The sequence below is a fragment of the Notothenia rossii genome, assembly GCF_949606895.1.
Source record: "Notothenia rossii genome assembly, chromosome: 8".
NCBI classification, from domain to species: Eukaryota; Metazoa; Chordata; class Actinopteri; order Perciformes; family Nototheniidae; genus Notothenia; species Notothenia rossii.
Window position 1 is genome coordinate 81,534,809 of NC_136906.1, and position 22,500 is coordinate 81,557,308.

Genomic DNA, 22,500 nt, shown 5'->3' on the forward strand with positions numbered 1-22,500 from the left:
AAGATGAAGGTCCAGAAACCTCAGAAACCTGCAGAGAGCAAGAAGGCAGCTCGAGATCTGTCGAAGTCTGAGTTACTGCACCTGCTGGGAATCATGGAGGGAGAAGTTCAGGTAGGAATCAGGCGTTAGCTTAGCGGTGGTGACGTGAAGTCATGTGACCGTGCTGTAGTTCCTTCATAGCCCAACATTAGCCACCTTTAGCTTAGCGGTGGTGACGTGAAGTCATGTGACCGTGCTGTAGTTCCTTTATAGCCCAACATTAGCCACCTTTAGCTTAGCGGTGGTGACGTGAAGTCATGTGACCGTGCTGTAGTTCCTTCATAGCCCAACATTAGCCACCTTTAGCTTAGCGGTGGTGACGTGAAGTCATGTGACCGTGCTGTAGTTCCTTTATAGCCCAACATTAGCCACCTTTAGCTTAGCGGTGGTGACGTGAAGTCATGTGACCGTGCTGTAGTTCCTTCATAGCCCAACATTAGCCACCTTTAGCTTAGCGGTGGTGACGTGAAGTCATGTGACCGTGCTGTAGTTCCTTTATAGCCCAACATTAGCCTCCTTTAGCTTAGCGGTGGTGACGTGAAGTCATGTGACCGTGCTGTAGTTCCTTTATAGCCCAACATTAGCCTCCTTTAGCTTAGCGGTGGTGACGTGAAGTCATGTGACCGTGCTGTAGTTCCTTCATAGCCCAACATTAGCCACCTTTAGCTTAGCGGTGGTGACGAGAAGTCATGTGACCGTGCTGTAGTTCCTTTTATAGCCCAACATTAGCCACCTTTAGCTTAGCGGTGGTGACGTGAAGCCATGTGACCGTGCTGTAGTTCCTTTATAGCCCAACAATAGCCACCTTTAGCTTAGCGGTGGTGACGTGAAGCCATGTGACCGTGCTGTAGTTCCTTTATAGCCCAACATTAGCCACCTTTAGCTTAGCGGTGGTGACGAGAAGTCATGTGACCGTGCTGTAGTTCCTTTATAGCCCAACATTAGCCACCTTTAGCTTAGCGGTGGTGACGTGAAGTCATGTGACCGTGCTGTAGTTCCTTTATAGCCCAACATTAGCCACCTTTAGCTTAGCGGTGGTGACGTGAAGTCATGTGACCGTGCTGTAGTTCCTTTATAGCCCAACATTAGCCACCTTTAGCTTAGCGGTGGTGACGAGAAGTCATGTGACCGTTGCTGTAGTTCCTTTATAGCCCAACATTAGCCTCCTTTAGCTTAGCGGTGGTGACGTGAAGTCATGTGACCGTGCTGTAGTTCCTTTATAGCCCAACATTAGCCACCTTTAGCTTAGCGGTGGTGACGTGAAGTCATGTGACCGTGCTGTAGTTCCTTCATAGCCCAACATTAGCCTCCATTAGCTTAGCGGTGGTGACGTGAAGTCATGTGACCGTGCTGTAGTTCCTTTATAGCCCAACATTAGCCACCTTTAGCTTAGCGGTGGTGACTTGAAGCCATGTGACCGTGCTGTAGTTCCTCTATAGCCCAACATTAGCCACCTTTAGCTTAGCGGTGGTGACGTGCAGTCATGTGACCGTGCTGTAGTTCCTTGATAGCCCACCATTAGCTGCCTTCAGCTTAGTGGTGGTTAAAAGGTGCGTGTCTCAGCGTTTTTAGATTGTAGAAAATAACTCTTGCTTGTGTTTAAGCTGCTGCTGGTAATGATTGTCTGATGGAGGAACATCTATAACGTCCTCTCAGAGACAGGATGCTGCTGCCTCTCCCTTTGTTTCCACCCTGATGCATCTGTTAGGGCCGGATGAATATTTTCCATTAGTGATGGGACGGAGAATAACACAATACAGAGCAAGAGGAAGGGCTGCTTTGTTACAAATTACGGCTTTCAAATGAAAATGCTAAAAACTGACTGTCTGGTCATTTTCATCACTATGTAACTACAGAAGTAAAGGTCCCCTATAATACTGTATTTCATCAATATATTCCAGGTCTCCGATATGTATAAATGATTTTCTTGGTGCATGTTTTCACCCCAAACATTGTCTTCATATGAATGAGTTAACATGATATCACTGCCTACGTTCGTCACATTAAAGCGGAGAATCCAAAGTTTTTGCAGTTATTGAGTAGATGTGTTTATCTAAAGTCTTTTTGAGGCTTGTTGTGAAAAGAGACATGTTTGCAGTTTAAATTGAAGGAAACGGCTCCTCTGCTGGTGCTAACCTGCAAGGAGTCGATGAGGTCATTTTTGATCAGTTCACATTCAGGTCATTGTGCAATTATGAAATAAATAAATATCTCCGGCAATTCATAGGGATTCAATTTAGGGTCATATTTTGTGTGTGTGTGTTATAATAATTTATCTTAGATATCTTGTCTTTTTTATTATTATGTCTTAGATAACTTGTGTTTATTTGAATGGAATATGTTTTTTTTAAACCAGACTTTTTATGCAGGTCCTTTTTTTAAATATATCTATGATATGACTGAAAAACCTCCATTGGACTCCTTTGTATATTTCTGGAAAATAGTGACGTCATCACGGAACACTCACTCTCCTATTGGCTAACGCTCCAACACATCGTACAGGAGGAGAGGACTCTTTAAAGTAGAGACACTACATACTGATATACACCTGAACATCAGCAGGAGAGGACTCTTTAAAGTAGAGACACTACATACTGATATACACCTGAACATCAGCAGGAGAGGACTCTTTAAAGTAGGGACACTACATACTGATATACACCTGAACATCAGCAGGAGAGTACTCTTTAAAGTAGAGACACTACATGCTGATATACACCTGAACATCAGCAGGAGAGGACTCTTTAAAGTAGAGACACTACATACTGATATACACCTGAACATCAGCAGGAGAGGACTCTTTAAAGTAGAGACACTACATACTGATATACACCTGAACATCAGCAGGAGAGGACTCTTTAAAGTAGAGACACTACATACTGATATACACCTGAACATCAGCAGGAGAGGACTCTTTAAAGTAGAGACACTACATACTGATATACACCTGAACATCAGCAGGAGAGGACTCTTTAAAGTAGAGACACTACATACTGATATACACCTGAACATCAGCAGGAGAGGACTCTTTAAAGTAGAGACACTACATACTGATATACACCTGAACATCAGCAGGAGAGGACTCTTTAAAGTAGAGACACTACATACTGATATACACCTGAACATCAGCAGGAGAGGACTCTTTAAAGTAGAGACACTACATACTGATATACACCTGAACATCAGCAGGAGAGGACTCTTTAAAGTAGAGACACTACATACTGATATACACCTGAACATCAGCAGGAGAGGACTCTTTAAAGTAGAGACACTACATACTGATATACACCTGAACATCAGCAGGAGAGGACTCTTTAAAGTAGAGACACTACATACTGATATACACCTGAACATCAGCAGGAGAGGACTCTTTAAAGTAGAGACACTACATACTGATATACACCTGAACATCAGCAGGAGAGGACTCTTTAAAGTAGAGACACGACATACTGATATACACCTGAACATCAGCAGGAGAGGACTCTTTAAAGTAGAGACACTACATACTGATATACACCTGAACATCAGCAGGAGAGGACTCTTTAAAGTAGAGACACTACATACTGATATACACTTGAACATTAGTAGATCATCTACTTACTTACGATCTTACTGTTACTGCGCTCATAAAGAATGATGGGAATAAGAATAATACGTATTGAACTGGTTTAATTAATTAGTGAGTTTATTTAAGTTAGAGGCCCTATTTTATCAGAATGTCTGCACAGCAGTTGCAATGATCAAACTACATTAGAACAGAATTATCCCCATTTTGTCTTTAATAGTTACTAACATTAGATATTTTAATGAGATATGGATCGCAAAACAAAGAATTTCCCTGGTTTTCATTTTTAAAATCAAGTCACCGAATGAAAGTAGTCGCCTTAGCTTATTTTGTTATGAGATGTGAATTACTGTTCAATTTAGTTGACGTAATAATCGTTTGGTTTCTTTGACATTAAAAACAAGTTACAATTTTCAAAAGGTCTTATGGTTTTTTTCGGGGGAGGCCCTTTTTCCAGTTTAGAGCAATAGCCCCTCCAAATGTCTGTGCACGTCCCTGCCTGAAGATGAGTATTATATATCTCTGTGTTTGTTTGTGTCCTCAGGCCAGAGAGGACATCATCTCTCTTCTTCAGGCAGAAAGATCTAAACCCGAGGTTCTGGAGGCTCTTTACGCCTCGGCCGTCCCGACTAAACCTCTTCAGGCTCTACAGAGAGACGCATCGCTCAGAGACAAACACACCGAGGACGTCTACGAGAAACCCATGGTCGAGGTGAGAAAGGATATACATTTTGCACTTTGTTGGGATGTACAGTGTGTCAGATGTGTGAAGTAATTCAGTACAAATACTTTGTACGTAAGTACATTTTTCTGTTATCAGTACTTTACTCCACTACTTATTTTTCTGACGACTTTTTACATTTTGAACTCAAATACCTGTACTATCTACTTCTTACACTTTGAACTCAAATACCTGTACTTTCTACTTCTTACATGTTGAACTCAAATACCTGTACTTTCTACTTCTTACATGTTGAACTCAAATACCTGTACTTTCTACTTCTTACATGTTGAACTCAAATACCTGTACTTTCTACTTCTTACATGTTGAACTCAAATACCTGTACTTTATACTTCTTACATGTTGAACTCAAATACCTGTACTTTCTACTTCTTACACTTTGAACTCAAATACCTGTACTTTCTACTTCTTACATGTTGAACTCAAATACCTGTACTTTCTACTTCTTACATGTTGAACTCAAATACCTGTACTTTCTACTTCTTACATGTTGAACTCAAATACCTGAACTTTCTACTTCTTACATGTTGAACACAAATACCTGTACTTTCTACTTCTTACATGTTGAACACAAATACCTGTACTTTCTAGTTCTTACATGTTGAACTCAAATACCTGTACTTTCTACTTCTTACATGTTGAACACAAATACCTGTACTTTCTACTTCATACATGTTGAACACAAATACCTGTACTTTCTACTTCTTACATGTTGAACTCAAATACCTGTACTTTCTACTTCTCTCATTTTCCAAACAGGCTGGTTCCTTTAGTTTGAATGTGTGTTTGGTGGCGTGATCATTATTATTTAGAGTCATTGGCTGTTTCCCAATTCAGAGGCTCGGTCCTCCTGAGGACCCAGCCTCGCAGTCCGCGGAGGACCCAGCTTGGGTCCTCCTGCGAAATGAGACGGTCTACGGACATAGCCGTGGGAACATGTTTCAAATTGGGGGTGCTGTGGGGATGACACCAGGGCTGGTTCTGACCAATGTGCTGCCCAATAAGGCAATATTTTAGCTGGCAATGAAAAACCTCTACAAAAGACCACTACACTGCAAAAAGAGAAATATATTGACATGTTGGACAGCTTATATAACAAGGCTTCACATTTATTATATATTATAACATGTTTTAATTGGAGGGGTGGACTTCACATCCTCTTGGGGGCCCGGGGGTACCCCCCCAGGAAGATTTTTTTAACATTTTAAAGTCAAATGCTTCAATCTGGTGCACTTTGAGCGCCCAATTAGAGACTGATCTAGGGGGTACAACTCTAAACACCCATATGAAAAAGATCGGTTTGCATTTTATCAATCAAATAAGTATGTGAACATTTCCAATAACCTTCCATAGCCAATAACAAATACATGTAACTTATTTTATTTGTGTTGTTCATTCATATCTTATTTTACAAGTTAACATTTATTTATTTATGTATATTTTAAAATCTCTCCAGTTTTAAACGATATTTTTGGTTTAATGTCCTATAGTATACATTGGAATTATTTCAAACCTGTTTTTATTTATCCTAATAATTATAAAGGTGTGCCTTGGAAATATATGTTTACATAAATTGTGATCAAAACGTTTGAGACCCACTGAGATAACTTCGACTAAAGTGAACTATCTAAGCCCTAAGAGTCCTTTACCTCACTGAGCCTCTCAGTCTGACAGGAGAGGACTCTCCCTCCACATTATTGTAGAAACAGCTTCTTATATCCGTTAGCGCAGCAGAAGCTAACAACAATCCCCGCCGGTACCGTGGTATCCCCTCTCTCTATCTCTCTCACTTTCGCTGTGAGCTGCGGGCGCCTGCTAAGCCAACATCCCCCACTTCATCACTCACAGCGCCCATCGTACAGGGCAAATGGAAAATGTAACCGGGGAAAAGGGTGTTATCTTTACTTAATTATGAATGTTGTTACATCAAGGCTGAAAATTCGTTTTTTTTTTATTATATCTTGTGGAAGTGCAGATCCCCTGTCCTCCACCAGGGGGTGCTGCAGCACCCTCAGCACCCCTACTTCCCACGGCCCTGTCTACGGAGCATGTCCTTGTACGTCACCGGCAGTTACCCTTACATTTTGCCGCCCCCGTCACCTAGCAACCAGCTGCAGTCACAAGTGCCGGTAATAATTTTCCGGCACTAGGCAAATTATTTTCAAACGGTTTTCAAACTGTTTTCAAAACTGTTTTCAAACTGTTTTCAAACTGTTTTCAAACTGTTTTCAAACTGTTTTCAAAACTGTTTTCAAAACGTTCAATATGGAGTCAGATCTAGCTGTACTTATTTTGGTGTTATGTTTAAATTATTTTCCCGAGGTCGCAACAGGCCCCCGTGAAGAGGGCTTCATTCTCCCCGCGCATCTGGATAAATTGCGCAGTCTGCTCCTCCTTGCTCCCTATCAAAACAAAATTGTTGCAGTAAGATTTGTATAACAAAAGCAGTTAAATACATAAATTAGCTTTATAATGAATCCCAACAATATGAAAACCAAACAGGCTTTAGAAATATTTTCACTTCATATTATTTTATGTATGTAATATAAAGAAGACATCTCCAATTGCCCGTATATTTAAATACACAAATTAAATAGGTTTACTTCTCTTTCATGTCGTTTACTATTTGGGTGAGTAGCCTACATTTAAAAACTAATCCAGCTGAAACCGTTGTAGCCATTGATGGGACGTTACAAGCCTTATATATTTTTTAAAACTCATTCGTCACCGTCACCCGTTGCATCCTGGGATATGGTACACCGCGGAGTGTACATCAGATGTATCCTCTAAATCTGGGGAAAGAAGGCCGCATTCGGAGGAGTCTTGTCTTTTTTTAAAATTGGGACAGCCTTCGTTTGGCGGAAGTGACTTATGCGGTCTCCAAATGCATCCTAAGGAGGATGCGGCCGCTGAATTGGGACACAGCTACTGCGTGCCTATTGATTTGAACACGATCCGTGTATCCATCATTTCCTGGTCTTCTCTAAAGAAGAGGGACCAATGGAAACGTTGTCATGTTGCCGTTGTTCACCATGGAAACATTCATTAGCTAACAATGACATTATTGTTCTATTAATATAAAGGGAGGTCAGGTACTCTTTAAAACAGCTGCTAGTTATGGGTACTTTTTACTGAAGGACATTTCAAAGCCTCTTTACTTTGACTTGAGTAAAGAAGTTTAGTCAGTACTTCTACTTTCACCAGAGTATGTTTAAACACAAGTATCTGTACTTCTACATGAGTGAAGGATGTGTGTACTTTTGCCATCTCTGTGTGTGTGTGTTAATAATGAATGTGTGTGTTAATAATGAGTGTGTGTCCCTCAGCTGGAGCGTCTGGAGGACAAACAGAGGGAGACGTATCGGAGGATGCTGGAGCAGCTCCTGATGGCAGAGAAGTGTCACCGACGCACCGTGACAGACCTGGACAACGAGAAACTGAAACACAGCGACTTCATGAGCAAGAGCGACGACTTCACCAACCTGCTGGAGCACGAGAGGGAGAGGTGATCAATACTTATCAATACATTAATATACTTCAACCTGCTGGAGCACGAGAGGGAGAGCTGATCAATACTTATCAATACATTAATATACTTCAACCTGCTGGAGCACGAGAGGGAGAGCTGATCAATACTTATCAATACATTAATATACTTCAACCTGCTGGAGCACGAGAGGAAGAGGTGATCAATACTTATCAATACATTAATATACTTCAACCTGCTGGAGCGCGAGAGGGAGAGGTGATCAATACTTATCAATACATTAATATACTTCAACCTGCTGGAGTACAAGAGGGAGAGGTGATCAATACTTATCAATACATTAATATACTTCAACCTGCTGGAGCGCGAGAGGGAGAGGTGATCAATACTTATCAATACATTAATATACTTCAACCTGCTGGAGCGCGAGAGGGAGAGCTGATCAATACTTATCAATACATTAATATACTTCAACCTGCTGGAGCGCGAGAGGGAGAGCTGATCAATACTTATCAATACATTAATATACTTCAACCTGCTGGAGCACGAGAGGGAGAGGTGATCAATACTTATCAATACATTAATATACTTCAACCTGCTGGAGCGCGAGAGGGAGAGCTGATCAATACTTATCAATACATTAATATACTTCAACCTGCTGGAGCACGAGAGGGAGAGGTGATCAATACTTATCAATACATTAATATACTTCAACCTGTTGGAGCACGAGAGGGAGAGGTGATCAATACTTATCAATACATTAATATACTTCAACCTGCTGGAGCACGAGAGGGAGAGGTGATCAATACTTATCAATACATTAATATACTTCAACCTGCTGGAGCACGAGAGGGAGAGGTGATCAATACTTATCAATACATTAATATACTTCAACCTGCTGGAGCACGAGAGGGAGAGCTGATCAATATTTATCAATACATTAATATACTTCAACCTGCTGGAGCACGAGAGGGAGAGGTGATCAATACTTATCAATACATTAATATACTTCAACCTGCTGGAGCACGAGAGGGAGAGCTGATCAATACTTATCAATACATTAATATACTTCAACCTGCTGGAGCACGAGAGGGAGAGGTGATCAATACTTATCAATACATTAATATACTTCAACCTGCTGGAGCGCGAGAGGGAGAGGTGATCAATACTTATCAATACATTAATATACTTCAACCTGCTGGAGCACGAGAGGGAGAGGTGATCAATACTTATCAATACATTAATATACTTCAACCTGCTGGAGCGCGAGAGGGAGAGGTGATCAATACTTATCAATACATTAATATACTTCAACCTGCTGGAGTACAAGAGGGAGAGGTGATCAATACTTATCAATACATTAATATACTTCAACCTGCTGGAGCACGAGAGGGAGAGCTGATCAATACTTATCAATACATTAATATACTTCAACCTGCTGGAGCACGAGAGGGAGAGCTGATCAATACTTATCAATACATTAATATACTTCAACCTGCTGGAGCACGAGAGGGAGAGCTGATCAATACTTATCGATACATTAATATACTTCAACCTGCTGGAGCGCGAGAGGGAGAGGTGATCAATACTTATCAATACATTAATATACTTCAACCTGCTGGAGCACGAGAGGGAGAGGTGATCAATACTTATCAATACATTAATATACTTCAACCTGCTGGAGCACGAGAGGGAGAGGTGATCAATACTTATCAATACATTAATATACTTCAACCTGCTGGAGCGCGAGAGGGAGAGCTGATCAATACTTATCAATACATTAATATACTTCAACCTGCTGGAGCGCGAGAGGGAGAGGTGATCAATACTTATCAATACATTAATATACTTCAACCTGCTGGATCACGAGAGGAAGAGGTGATCAATACTTATCAATACATTAATATACTTCAACCTGCTGGAGCACGAGAGGGAGAGGTGATCAATACTTATCAATACATTAATATACTTCAACCTGCTGGAGCACGAGAGGGAGAGCTGATCAATACTTATCAATACATTAATATACTTCAACCTGCTGGAGCACGAGAGGGAGAGCTGATCAATACTTATCAATACATTAATATACTTCAACCTGCTGGAGCACGAGAGGGAGAGCTGATCAATACTTATCAATCATTTCAGAATAATATATATGATATTCTTTATAAAAAGTAGAAGTACTCAGATCTTGTACTTGAGTAAAAGTAGAAGTACTCAGATCTTGTTCTTGAGTAAAAGTAGAAGTACTCAGATCTTGTACTTGAGTAAAAGTAGAAGTACTCAGATCTTGTACTTGAGTAAAAGTAGAAGTACTCAGATCTTGTACTTGAGTAAAAGTAGAAGTACTCAGATCTTGTACTTGAGTTAAAGTAGAAGTACTTAGATCTTGTACTTGAGTAAAAGTAGAAGTACTCAGATCTTGTACTTGAGTAAAAGTAGAAGTACTCAGATCTTGTACTTGAGTAAAAGTAGAAGTACTCAGATCTTGTACTTGAGTAAAAGTAGAAGTACTCAGATCTTGTACTTGAGTAAAGTAGAAGTACCAGAGTGTAGGAATACTCTGTTACAGTAAAAGTCCTCATTCAAATTGTTCCTCAAGTGAAAGTAGAAAAAGTATTATCATCAAAATATAGTGAAAGACAGTAAAAGTAGTCGTTGTGCAGATTGGTCCATTTCAGAATAATAGATATGATATGTTTTATAATGATTGATCATGAAAGTGTTCTCAAAGCTGGTAAAGGTGCAGCTAGTTTGAATGACTTTGTATACTGCAGGGTAGCTGGTGGATTTACTCCAGGTGGAACTAAAGTCTGATTTAACACTTGATTATATTTCACATCATTCATCCAGATCTGTAAAGTAACTAAAGGTGTTAAATACATGTAGTGGAGTAGAAGTACACCATGTACCTCTGAACTGTAGAAGAGTAGAAGTACACGGTAGCATAACATGGAAATACTCAAAGTACAAGTACCTCTAAGTTGTACGTGAGTATTTGATGTTCTTTATCTCCGCTCTGATAACACATTCCTTCAGGCTGCAGTCAGATTCTCTGCAGGTGATGTCATGATGAAAGCATCCCGCATGATGTCCCTCCCAGCAGAAATCACAACGAGGCGCTCTGTTTGCACACCACCCTGTGCTGGGAAACTAGAAACTGCACGATGTGTGTGATATACGAGGATCACCAGAGATTCAGAGAATGCATTTCTGTGCTATTCAAGGCTGTGGTTTTTTAGACATTTCACTAAAAGCAAAAAACGTGATCTTCAGGCGGCGCTTAAAGATCTCCGTTCATGCAAAATGCACTCTCTGATGTCTTTTCTACATCACCATGTGTCCCCTGTGTGTCCCTGGTGTATCCCCGGTGTGTCCCCGGTGTGTTCCCGGTGTGTCCCCGGTGTGTCCCTGGTGTGTCCCCGGTGTGTCCCCTGTGTGTCCCTGGTGTGTCCCCGGTGTGTCCCCGGTGTGTCCCCGGTGTGTCTCCGGTGTGTCCCCTGTGTGTCCCCGGTGTGTCCCTGGTGTGACCCCGGTGTGTCCCCGGTGTGTCCCGGTGTGTCTCCGGTGTGTCCCCGGTGTGTCCCGGTGTGTCAGGAGACTCTCAAAGTGTCAGGAAATAAACCCCTCTCTCTTCTCCTCCGTACCCACATCTCTAAAAACGGGGGAACAACGGAGCTGATCCAGATTTGCTGCGTCATGACCACATTACTAAAATGTGGGCGGGCTTTAAACCCACGGGCCAATCAGAAACGTTGCTGTCAGAAACAATGAGAACTCAGAGCTAACCTGTACTGGAGAGAGTGTGTGTGAAGAAGCAGGAAATCAAGAGGAAGTCACCTTGTGGTGAACCTGAGAGAGAAAGAGTTTGAGCTCCATCCTGTTTCAGAGAGGATCCTTGGTGAAATAGTATAATAGGAGACCTGCAAAGTAAAGGTACGTCTCCTTGTAACACCTCTGTGATTATGTTATTGCAAAGTCTTGTGATGATCCTCAGTAATTCCCCCAACATACAGTATAGCCCCTCGCTCTCAGGATTTGTCATCTTAACCTCGTTGATGCGTCTGCAGAAATCCTCTCTCTAAAGCAGAGCTATGTATAGCCCCAGAGGCAGAAAGAGCCCCACACTCATAAAGACTGAGCCTTAAACGTTAAACCAAGATATTCTGATTACAGTCGAACAGATTACCGTCAACAGGAAATGCTTTGACAGCGATGAGGCACATTTGTTGCATTTCTACATGAATCAGACTGGTCCACCACGGGGAAATTACAGAGAATTAAACTGACATTTTTCTGAAAGCAGACGATGGGTATAAATCCTAACTGGGATCCGAAGCCTGAGGGAGGCATTTAGCGTCAGCGTCAAAAATAAGCACCAAAAGAGGCCAAAAATGTGAGGCTGTGGTTTTACTGGAGTCTCTGAGAAGTTAGGTTTATATCAAACTACTAATGTGGAGTTTAGAAAGTAACATGGTGCTGCTTTAAGACGTTTATCCAGCGGGGAGGAAGTACTCTGAAGTCAATAGCCACTTTCACACCAAGTACTTTGCCGTACTTAGTTCTCAGCACTTAGTTCCCCCATGGAACTAAGAGCCGATCGCGTTCACACCGGAATAAGTTCCCTGAGGGAGGATTAGGCAAATGAAGCCGATGACGTCACTTCTTCTTCTTCTGCTTTGGGTTTACTGGCAGGCCGCAAACCACTTCTCGGCGTATACTGCCACCCGAAGTCCCCGGCCGGAAGTCCCCGGAGTTGGGGACTGGCTTCAGTAGAAGCTGCTGGGACTCCCAGCAGCTTCTACTGAAGCCTTCAGAGTAAATCACCAGAACACCGACACCTCCTCATCTCCACCGCTCCAATGTTTTCTTTTGTGTTGCCATAAGTTAGTCTCTCTGCGCTGGTGCACGGGGCTAATGCTAATGCTAGTGCCAGCAAATACAATGGCGGCCTCACAAAACAGAGTCTTACGGGGCGTGGTTTGCAATTCGCCCAGCCAATCAGAAATTGGAACTTTTTTCTCCCCAGGAGAGTACCTGCTCTCTAGCAGGGACTGAAAAGGGGGGAAAGTTCTCATGAACTAAGTTCTCTGTTTGGTGTGAACGCAAAATCCCAGGAACTATCGGAACTTAACGGGAAAAGTACTCCGGTGTGAAAGCGCCTAAAGTAGTAATACTACAATGTACACATACTCATGTAGTAAAGGTTTTATTTATATAGGCACCTTTCAAGGCTCTCAAGGTCGCCGTACAAGATACAACACACAAACAAAAACAAAACAAACCACCAGCAGAACAAGTGATTTGAGACGTGATACGTGATACGTGATGTGAAACGTGGTGTGAGACGTGATGTGAGACGTGATGTGAGAGGTGATGTGAGACGTGATTTGAGACGTGATGTGAGACGTGATGTGAGACGTGATTTGAGACGTGATGTGAGGCGTGATGTTAGACGTGATTTAAGACGTGATGTGAGACGTGATGTTAGACGTGATTTGAGACGTGATGTGAGACGTGATGTTAGACGTGATTTGAGACGTGATGTTAGACGTGATGAGAGACGTGGTGTGAGACGTGATGTGAGACGTGATGTGAGACGTGATGTGAGACGTGATTTGAGACGTGATTTGAGACGTGATTTGAGACGTGATGTGAGGCGTGATGTTAGACGTGATTTGAGACGTGATGTGAGACGTGATGTTAGACGTGATTTGAGATGTGATGTTAGACGTGATGAGAGACGTGGTGTGAGACGTGATGTGAGACGTGATGTGAGACGTGATTTGAGACGTGATGTGAGACGTGATTTGAGACGTGATGTGAGACGTGAAGTGAGACGTGATGTGAGACGTGATGTTAGACGTGATTTGAGACGTGATGTGAGACGTGATGTTAGACGTGATTTGAGACGTGATGTTAGACGTGATGAAAGACGTGGTGTGAGACGTGATGTGAGACGTGATGTGAGACGTGATGTGAGACGTGATTTTAGACGTGATTTGAGACGTGATTTGAGACGTGATGTGAGGCGTGATGTGAGACGTGATTTGAGACGTGATGTGAGACGTGATTTGAGACGTGATGTGAGACGTGAAGTGAGACGTGATGTTAGACGTGATTTGAGACGTGATTTGAAAATGGGGAGAGATTCAGTATCTGGACCAGTTTGTGGACTTGAGACTTGAAATGGAGACCAAAGAGAGTTAGCATAAGTTGCTAGCATAAACTACAGCACATGTTGACAATAGATTACAAATTGCTTGGATTTGGACAGTTTTTGAGTGGTTTTGGTCGTTTTTGGGGATCTTAATGACTTTTGTGACTCTCAATTGTGTGATTAGCTCCACCATGAGGTCAAGTTGTGTGACCTTTAGTGAAATGTGGGTAGATGCATTCCTTTTTTATTGTTGCTCTCCTTGCTCTAGTTTTATTTTACACACCTTTTTATAGCTCAATAGATAAATAGATTTTCACACTATGCTCTTTTTAACTTTTACAACAAATGGCCTCAACACGTTGTCATTTTAATTATTCTTAACCCCTCTGTGATTATGATATTGCAAAGGCTTGTAAATGCGTGATAATCCTTTTAATTATTCTCACGTTTTCAGAAGCCTTGCCACTGGACGTTAACTCCAGCGTTCATAGAGACGTGTATCCGGAAGAATTTCCTTTCCAAAATGCCAGGCAGCCAATTTAAGTGCACGTATCTTAGCCACAAAACACAGGCCTTCACTGTGGAAGAGCTCTTGGTGGTACCATGCATTCGACGGCAGTGATCCGCTCCGCTCATATTTGTCTAATTTGGGATCCTCTGCAAAACAAACCACAGTGTGCAGCGATGACCTCACACGACTCAGCCACTATGGACGATTGATATCCTTTCCCCCCGAAATACAAGAGGATTATAATGAGAGAGCTGCCATTGTCTGCTGAACAACAATAACCCTTGACGTGCATTGTTTCCTCTTTTCTATTTTCTAACTGCTGGCTGCAAGACGGACGAAACTGGAGCAAACATTTTAGTAAACAGAGGAAACAGGGCATATAGTGGATAGGGTAAAATAAATAACAAGCAGATATCAACATGAAACTTCCCCAATTTATCTTTCACATCAAATAAATATGTTTTCGTATTACAAGTTTTCTGAAATGTTATGTTTACTTGTGAAAATTAGGCATTGTTTTGGGAAATATGTGCTATTTTGCCTTCATTTCCAGGACGAAAAGTAAATATTCGATTAAATCCAGGTTTAAACTTATTCAGAATATAGAAAGGACAGGATAAGTATTAAATAAATGGAGCATAACGTTCACTTTTGGCTTCCAAACTATAAGAGAATAGGCAATCAAATCAAATCAAGTTTTATTTATACAGTATAGCACATTTATAAACGATTTTTGGTGGAGCCAAAGTGCTGTACATATAATAAAAATAGCCTACAATAGAGACACTTTACAGCAAATACAACCGCACAGATTGTTCAGAATATCAGTATGAGAAAGAAAAGAAACAATCGAAACACATCAAAAGGTAAATGTACTTATCTAACTTCTATCACTGGGATGTTGGATGTTTTCTACTCGTCTGAAAGGCTGTGATGTGAGCAGAGCCAAGAAATCTCAAATTTGACCAGTCTGTATTTTGTAGTTTGCTTCATGTTTTATGCCGTTGACCCTGAGTGAAAGTGGGAAAGAGGAAGAACCTGCTCCTCTTCCCCCTCAGTGTCCAAACAAGGTCTCTTAGTCCATATATGGAGGGTTTGGATTACATCACCAGCAGGAACAAGCTCCTGTTTGGCACATCCACCTTTTTGTGTGCGATGGCTTTAGCTCCCTCCTCTCTGACTGTGAGAGTCTCAGAGGAAGCAGATTACCTCCTGCTTCGGCTTTAAAAACAGATATGGATCAACCTGCTCTGCTTCAACACCGCTCGGTAAGTTTAACAGATTTGTTTCACAGGGGGAAGAAGTTTAGTCGGGAACAGAAACACTTGTTGTGCAGAAACCTGATGCGAGCCACGTGCTAAGGACTCCCGCTGGGATTAGTTAAACATCTACAGGACGCTGAACCTTTTGCACTTTGTTTGCAACAGTTTTGAAGAATTTGCACTTATGCAACTACTGCACTGTTTAAATGTCATGCAACTCTGTACTTCTACTCTCATAAACAAATGATTTTTACTAACATATAACATGTTTCTGACAGCTGTAGTTACTTTACAGATATTTTACAAGAAAAATATGTCATAAAAAAGTTAAAAGTTAAAGTCAAGACCATTAAAAACGATTTCCACTGCAAAAGAACTGTTTGTATGTTAAAGAGTCCTCAGTATGAAGTGTCTCTACTTTAAAGAGTCCTCTCCTGCTGATGTTCAGGTGTATTTCAGTATGTAGTGTCTCTACTTTAAAGAGTCCTCTCCTGCTGATGTTCAGGTGTATATCAGTATGTAGTGTCTCTACTTTAAAGAGTCCTCTCCTGCTGATGTTCAGGTGTATATCAGTATGTAGTGTCTCTACTTTAAAGAGTCCTCTGCTGCTGATGTTCAGGTGTATATCAGTATGTCGTGTCTCTACTTTAAAGAGTCCTCTCCTGCTGATGTTCAGGTGTATATCAGTATGTAGTGTTTCTACTTTAAAGAGTCCTCTCCTGCTGATGTTCAGGTGTATATCAGTATGTCGTGTCTCTACTTTAAAGAGTCCTCTCCTGCTGATGTTCAGGTGTATATCAGTATGTAGTGTCTCTACTTTAAAGAGTCCTCTCCTGCTGATGTTCAGGTGTATATCAGTATGTAGTGTCTCTACTTTAAAGAGTCCTCTCCTGCTGATGTTCAGGTGTATATCAGTATGTAGTGTCTCTACTTTAAAGAGTCCTCTCCTGCTGGTGTTCAGGTGTATATCAGTATGTAGTGTCTCTACTTTAAAGAGTCCTCTCCTGCTGATGTTCAGGTGTATATCAGTATGTAGTGTCTCTACTTTAAAGAGTCCTCTCCTGCTGATGTTCAGGTGTATATCAGTATGTAGTGTCTCTACTTTAAAGAGTCCTCTCCTGCTGGTGTTCAGGTGTATATCAGTATGTAGTGTCTCTACTTTAAAGAGTCCTCTCCTGCTGATGTTCAGGTGTATATCAGTATGTAGTGTCTCTACTTTGAAGAGTCCTCTCCTGCTGGTGTTCAGGTGTATATCAGTATGTAGTGTCTCTACTTTAAAGAGTCCTCTCCTGCTGATGTTCAGGTGTATATCAGTATGTAGTGTCTCTACTTTAAAGAGTCCTCTCCTGCTGATGTTCAGGTGTATATCCGTATGTAGTGTCTCTACTTTAAAGAGTCCTCTCCTGCTGATGTTCAGGTGTATATCAGTATGTAGTGTCTCTACTTTAAAGAGTCCTCTCCTGCTGATGTTCAGGTGTCTATCAGTATGTAGTGTCTCTACTTTAAAGAGTCCTCTCCTGCTGATGTTCAGGTGTCTATCAGTATGCAGTGTCTCTACTTTAAAGAGTCCTCTCCTGCTGATGTTCAGGTGTATATCAGTATGTAGTGTCTCTACTTTAAAGAGTCCTCTCCTGCTGATGTTCAGGTGTATATCAGTATGTAGTGTCTCTACTTTAAAGAGTCCTCTCCTGCTGATGTTCAGGTGTATATCAGTATGTAGTGTCTCTACTTTAAAGAGTCCTCTCCTGCTGATGTTCAGGTGTATATCAGTATGTAGTGTCTCTACTTTAAAGAGTCCTCTCCTGCTGATGTTCAGGTGTCTATCAGTATGCAGTGTCTCTACTTTAAAGAGTCCTCTCCTGCTGATGTTCAGGTGTATATCAGTATGTAGTGTCTCTACTTTAAAGAGTCCTCTCCTGCTGATGTTCAGGTGTATATCAGTATGTAGTGTCTCTACTTTAAAGAGTCCTCTCCTGCTGATGTTCAGGTGTATATTAGTATGTAGTGTCTCTACTTTAAAGAGTCCTCTCCTGCTGATGTTCAGGTGTATATCAGTATGTAGTGTCTCTACTTTAAAGAGTCCTCTCCTGCTGATGTTCAGGTGTATATCAGTATGTAGTGTCTCTACTTTAAAGAGTCCTCTCCTGCTGATGTTCAGGTGTATATCAGTATGTAGAGTCTCTACTTTAAAGAGTCCTCTCCTGCTGATGTTCAGGTGTATATCAGTATGTAGTGTCTCTACTTTAAAGAGTCCTCTCCTGCTGATGTTCAGGTGTATATCAGTATGTAGTGTCTCTACTTTAAAGAGTCCTCTCCTGCTGATGTTCAGGTGTATATCAGTATGTAGTGTCTCTACATGTCTTCATGCTTTCATTTTCAAAAAGCTCTTTATTGTTCTCATACTGCCTGTGCTGCAGCACCACTTTCCACCCTCTGTCTGAAACCAGAGCCCAGTCTGCTCTGATTGGTTAGCTGGCCGGCTCTGTTGTGATTGGTCGACCTCTTTTAGAGATGTCCCACCCCTAGGCGCTAGCCAATAGAAGCACGAGTGTTACATTTGGATGTTGACAATTATAAAAAGTGCTGAATAACTTTACAAAAAGGCCGTACTGTAATACCTACTCTCATGTCACAACTCACTTTAGACTATTTTCAGACATTTTACAGTTAACCGATTAATTGTTAATTGCACGGCTCATCACTCTACTTATTGACCTCAAATAGTAGCACCACTTAGAGATGTCCCATCACGTACAATGTGTTGAAGCTGCTAGCCATTAGCAGCGCGAGTGTTTTATTAAATTAACATTAACTAACATGTTTTCCTTTGTGTGTTTCCTAGACTCAAAAGGCTGTTCAGGGATCATCGGCTCGGTGTTAACCCTAATCAACATGTTGTATATTCCTTTGTGTGTTTCCTAGACTCAAAAGGCTGTTCAGGTGTCATCGGCTCGGTGTTAACCCTAATCAACATGTTGTATATTCCTTTGTGTGTTTCCTAGACTCAAAAGGCTGTTGGAGCAGGAGAAGGGCTATCAGGCTCGTAAGGACACGGATCACAACCGGCGGCTGGAGAAAATTCGAGCGGAGCTGGTGAAACTCAAGTCTTTCGCCCTGATGTTGGTGGACGAGAGGCAGCTGCACATCGAGCAAATCGACCAACAGACCCAGAAGATCCAGGAGTTCGTTCAGAAGCTTCAGGAGAAAGAGCAGCGTCTATCGGCCGTCAGCGAAACTGCCAAAGAAGACGGACAGAAACTCCTCAACCTGGAGAACGAGCTGGAGCACAGAGCGGCTAAATGTGCACAGGAACACGAGGAGATGACGGCAAAACTGGCCAACGAGGAGTCCCAAAGCCGGCAGCTCAGATTGAAGATGGCCGGGTTGGCGCACAAGATCGAAGAGTTAGAGGAGAGGAATACGTTGCTGCAGAAATCCGAAGAAGACCTGCAGGAGCTGAGGGAGAAGATCAGCAAAGGGGAATGCGGGGATTCGTCTCTCATGACCGAACTGGAGAATCTGCGTAAGAAAGTTCTGGAGATGGAGGGCAAGGATGAGGAGATAACCAAAACAGAGACTCAGTGCAAGGAGCTGAGGAAGAAGCTGCAAGGAGAGGAGAACCATAGCAAGGAGCTGAGGCTGGAGGTGGAGAAACTGCAGAAAAGGATGGTTGAACTGGAGAAAGTGGAGGGGGCTTTCTGTAGAAGCAACACAGAGTGCGCTCAGCTTCATGCAATCCTGGAGAAAGAGAAACGTGTGGTGAAGGATCTGGCCGGGGAGCTGGAGGCGGTGAAAACTCGCTTGAAGGAACTGGAGGGATCGGAGACGAAGTTTGAAAAGGCAGAGACGCTCTTAAAAGAAGATCTGATGAAGTTGAAGTCCTTCGCAGTGATTCTGGTGGATGACAGGAAGAATATGGCGGAGAGACTTAAACAAGAAGAACAAAAAAGTGAGGATTTAAGCAAGATGTTTAAAGCAGAGCAAGGCAAAGTTACAGAGGTCACAGAGAAGCTGATCGAGGAGAGCAAGACACTTCTTAGATTCAAATCAGAAATGGAGGTCAAGGTGTCGACGCTCGTTAAAGAGAAAGACGAGTTGAAGACTCAACTCGCAAGTGAAGAGGAAAAGTGCAAGCAGATGAATACCAAACTTGGTGGTATGAAAATAAGAATGGACGGACTCGACGAGAAGTCGTTCAACAAGGATTACAAGAGAAACCCCGACGAAGATAACAATGTCAAAGAGCTCACGATAGAAATTGAAAGACTTAAAAGCAGGCTGAAACAACTTGAAGTGGTCGAAGGAGATTTGATGAAGACGGAGGACGAGTACGATCTACTGGAGAAGAAGTTCAGGACGGAGCAGGACAAAGCCAACACTCTTTCAAAGATTCTGGAAGAAATGAAAAGTCAGATCGCCAGGAACAAGGCCATCGAGAAAGGAGAGGCCACAAGTCCCGAGGCTGAGCTGAGAATCCGCTGCAAGTCGGAGGAAGCTAAAACCAGAGAGCTGCAAACTGACGTCCGGGCTTTGAAGGAGAAAATCCACGAGCTGATGAACAAGGAGGACCAGCTCTCTCAGCTGCAGGTGGATTATTCTGTCCTGCAGCAGAGGTTCATGGAGGAGGAAGAGAAGAAGCGGAGCATGAGCTACGATTTTGCAAACCTCGCCAACGAGCTGGAAGCCACGAAGCGCTATAGTCGAGCCTTGAGACCTAGTATGAACGGGAAGAGGATGGTGAACGTCCCGGTGACCTCCACGGCAGTACAAACAGATGAGATCATTGGCGAACAAGCAGAGGACGACACAGCCGCGGGATTCATCCGTAAATCAGTCCTCGAGGAAAACCACCTTATGAACAACCTCAGACAACAGGGTCTAAAAAAGCCGGCAGCTCTTGAGCGATTCCCTCCAGCGTCCGCAGATCTGACGGATAAAAAATCCTGGATACCGTGGATGAAAAAGAAAGCGGCTATTAGTCTCACTCAGACTCTGACGGACAAGATGAATCGGGCGTCCTTGATCAATCCGCCGGAGACGAGAAGGCCGTGTCAACCATTGCATATTCGAGTTACCCCGGATCACCTGAACAGCACCGCCACCTTGGAGATAACCAGTCCCCGGGTGGAGGATTTCTTCTCCAGCACCACCATCATCCCAACTCTCGGAAACCAGAAACCTCGCATTACAATCGTCCCAAAGACGCCGATGACAATGGCTTCGAAGAGCAAAGACTGCGATGCTTTGGGAGGCTTCGATCGAACCAAATCTCCCGTCACGATCACGGCCATGTCCAGTGCCAAAAGTCCAGAAAGGTCCAATGCTTTAAGTCCTTTGGAAAGACTTAAGTCGCCAGTGTCCTTTATTCGGGTTAACTCCATCCCTGTGGCTGAAACATGTGCTGCACCTGAGCCAAAGGACGCAAGCCGACCCACGATGATAAAAATGACACCAGACAAGTTACCTTTCAGGAAATACAACGCCAACAGCAGCATCATCACCACGGAGGACAACATGATCCACATCCACCTGGGTCCGCAGTACAAGAGGCCTTCGGAGGGATGCAGCAGTTCAGTTTTGACGCTCAGATCTTCAGAAAGCAGTAAGGAAGTGTCGACAGGAACCGTGCTGCGCTCACCACGACAATCATTGGTCGGGAAGACGATTCAGAGCAAGATGACGAGCAGCATAACGATCACACCAATCTCCTCGACATCCCCCAGACCAGCACCTTCAATGGTGAGGCTACTAAGTCCAGCTCAGAGGGTTCAGTTCCTGCATACATCTGAATGTGACTGGATAGCAATAAGGTAAAGGCAGAAATTCAAGGTTCTCAGATCTACTTGAGTAAAAGTAGAAGTACTCAGGTCTTGTACTTGAGTAAAAGTAGAAGTACTCAGATCTTGTACTTCAGTAAAAGTAGAAGTACTCAGATCTTGTACTTCAGTAAAAGTAGAAGTACTCAGATCTTGTAGTAAAAGTAGAAGTACTCAGATCTTGTTCTTGAGTAAAAGTAGAAGTACTCAGATCTTGTACTTGAGTAAAAGTAGAAGTACTCAGATCTTGTTCTTGAGTAAAAGTAGAAGTACTCAGATCTTGTTCTTGAGTAAAAGTAGAAGTATTCAGATCGTGTACTTGAGTAAAAGTAGAAGTACTCAGATCTTGTACTTGAGTAAAAGTAGAAGTACTCAGATCTTGTACTTGAGTAAAAGTAGAAGTTCTCAGAACTTTTAACGTCTGAGTTTGGGAAATGTAAAAAAATCTACTTTTAAAACCTGGAACAAGGCTCACCAGAAACGATGCTAACACGGGAGCTACAAGCTGGCTCTGCCTGCACCATCAGGACAACAGTTCCACACAGGAGTTTCCCAAAACAAGTATTTATTTACCAGCACAGTGGTTACAACCAACATTAAAACAAACACAGGAGCGGTGTCCTGCTGCACCGAGCAGGGCAGCCGAGAGAGAGCGAGAGCCTGTTCTGCAGCCCTCTTAAATAGTGGAACCAGGTGCCACAGGTGGGTCTCATCACTGCTGATTATAAGGAAAACCCAGGGTACAACATCACCACCTGGTGGACAACCACAGGGCTGTCACATAACCTTACCTTTTATTTATGTTCCGAGTTCCAAATCTTCTCCTAAAATCGCTTTAATGTATTTTTTCTTCTTTTCCAGCCCGTTCCAGATGTGCTTTCTCCTCGCAGCGCGGCCACTCGGATCCCGATGTGTATG

General features: G+C 42.6%; 1 protein-coding gene across 1 annotated transcript in view; it reads left to right on the forward strand.

The window, feature by feature from the left end:
• The first annotated feature begins 6 nt into the window (after positions 1-6).
• The window catches only part of filip1b (filamin A interacting protein 1b), a 23,091-nt gene continuing 597 nt past the window's right edge, over positions 7-22,500 (forward strand). The window contains exons 1-5 of the mRNA XM_079642849.1: positions 7-111; positions 4,149-4,316; positions 7,673-7,851; positions 18,769-21,505; positions 22,444-22,500. The exon at positions 22,444-22,500 is cut by the window's right edge and continues 597 nt beyond it. Of these exons, the coding sequence (XP_079498975.1) occupies positions 94-111; positions 4,149-4,316; positions 7,673-7,851; positions 18,769-21,505; positions 22,444-22,500 (3,159 nt within the window). The 5' untranslated portion in view covers positions 7-93. The remainder of the gene's footprint in view (positions 112-4,148; positions 4,317-7,672; positions 7,852-18,768; positions 21,506-22,443) is intronic.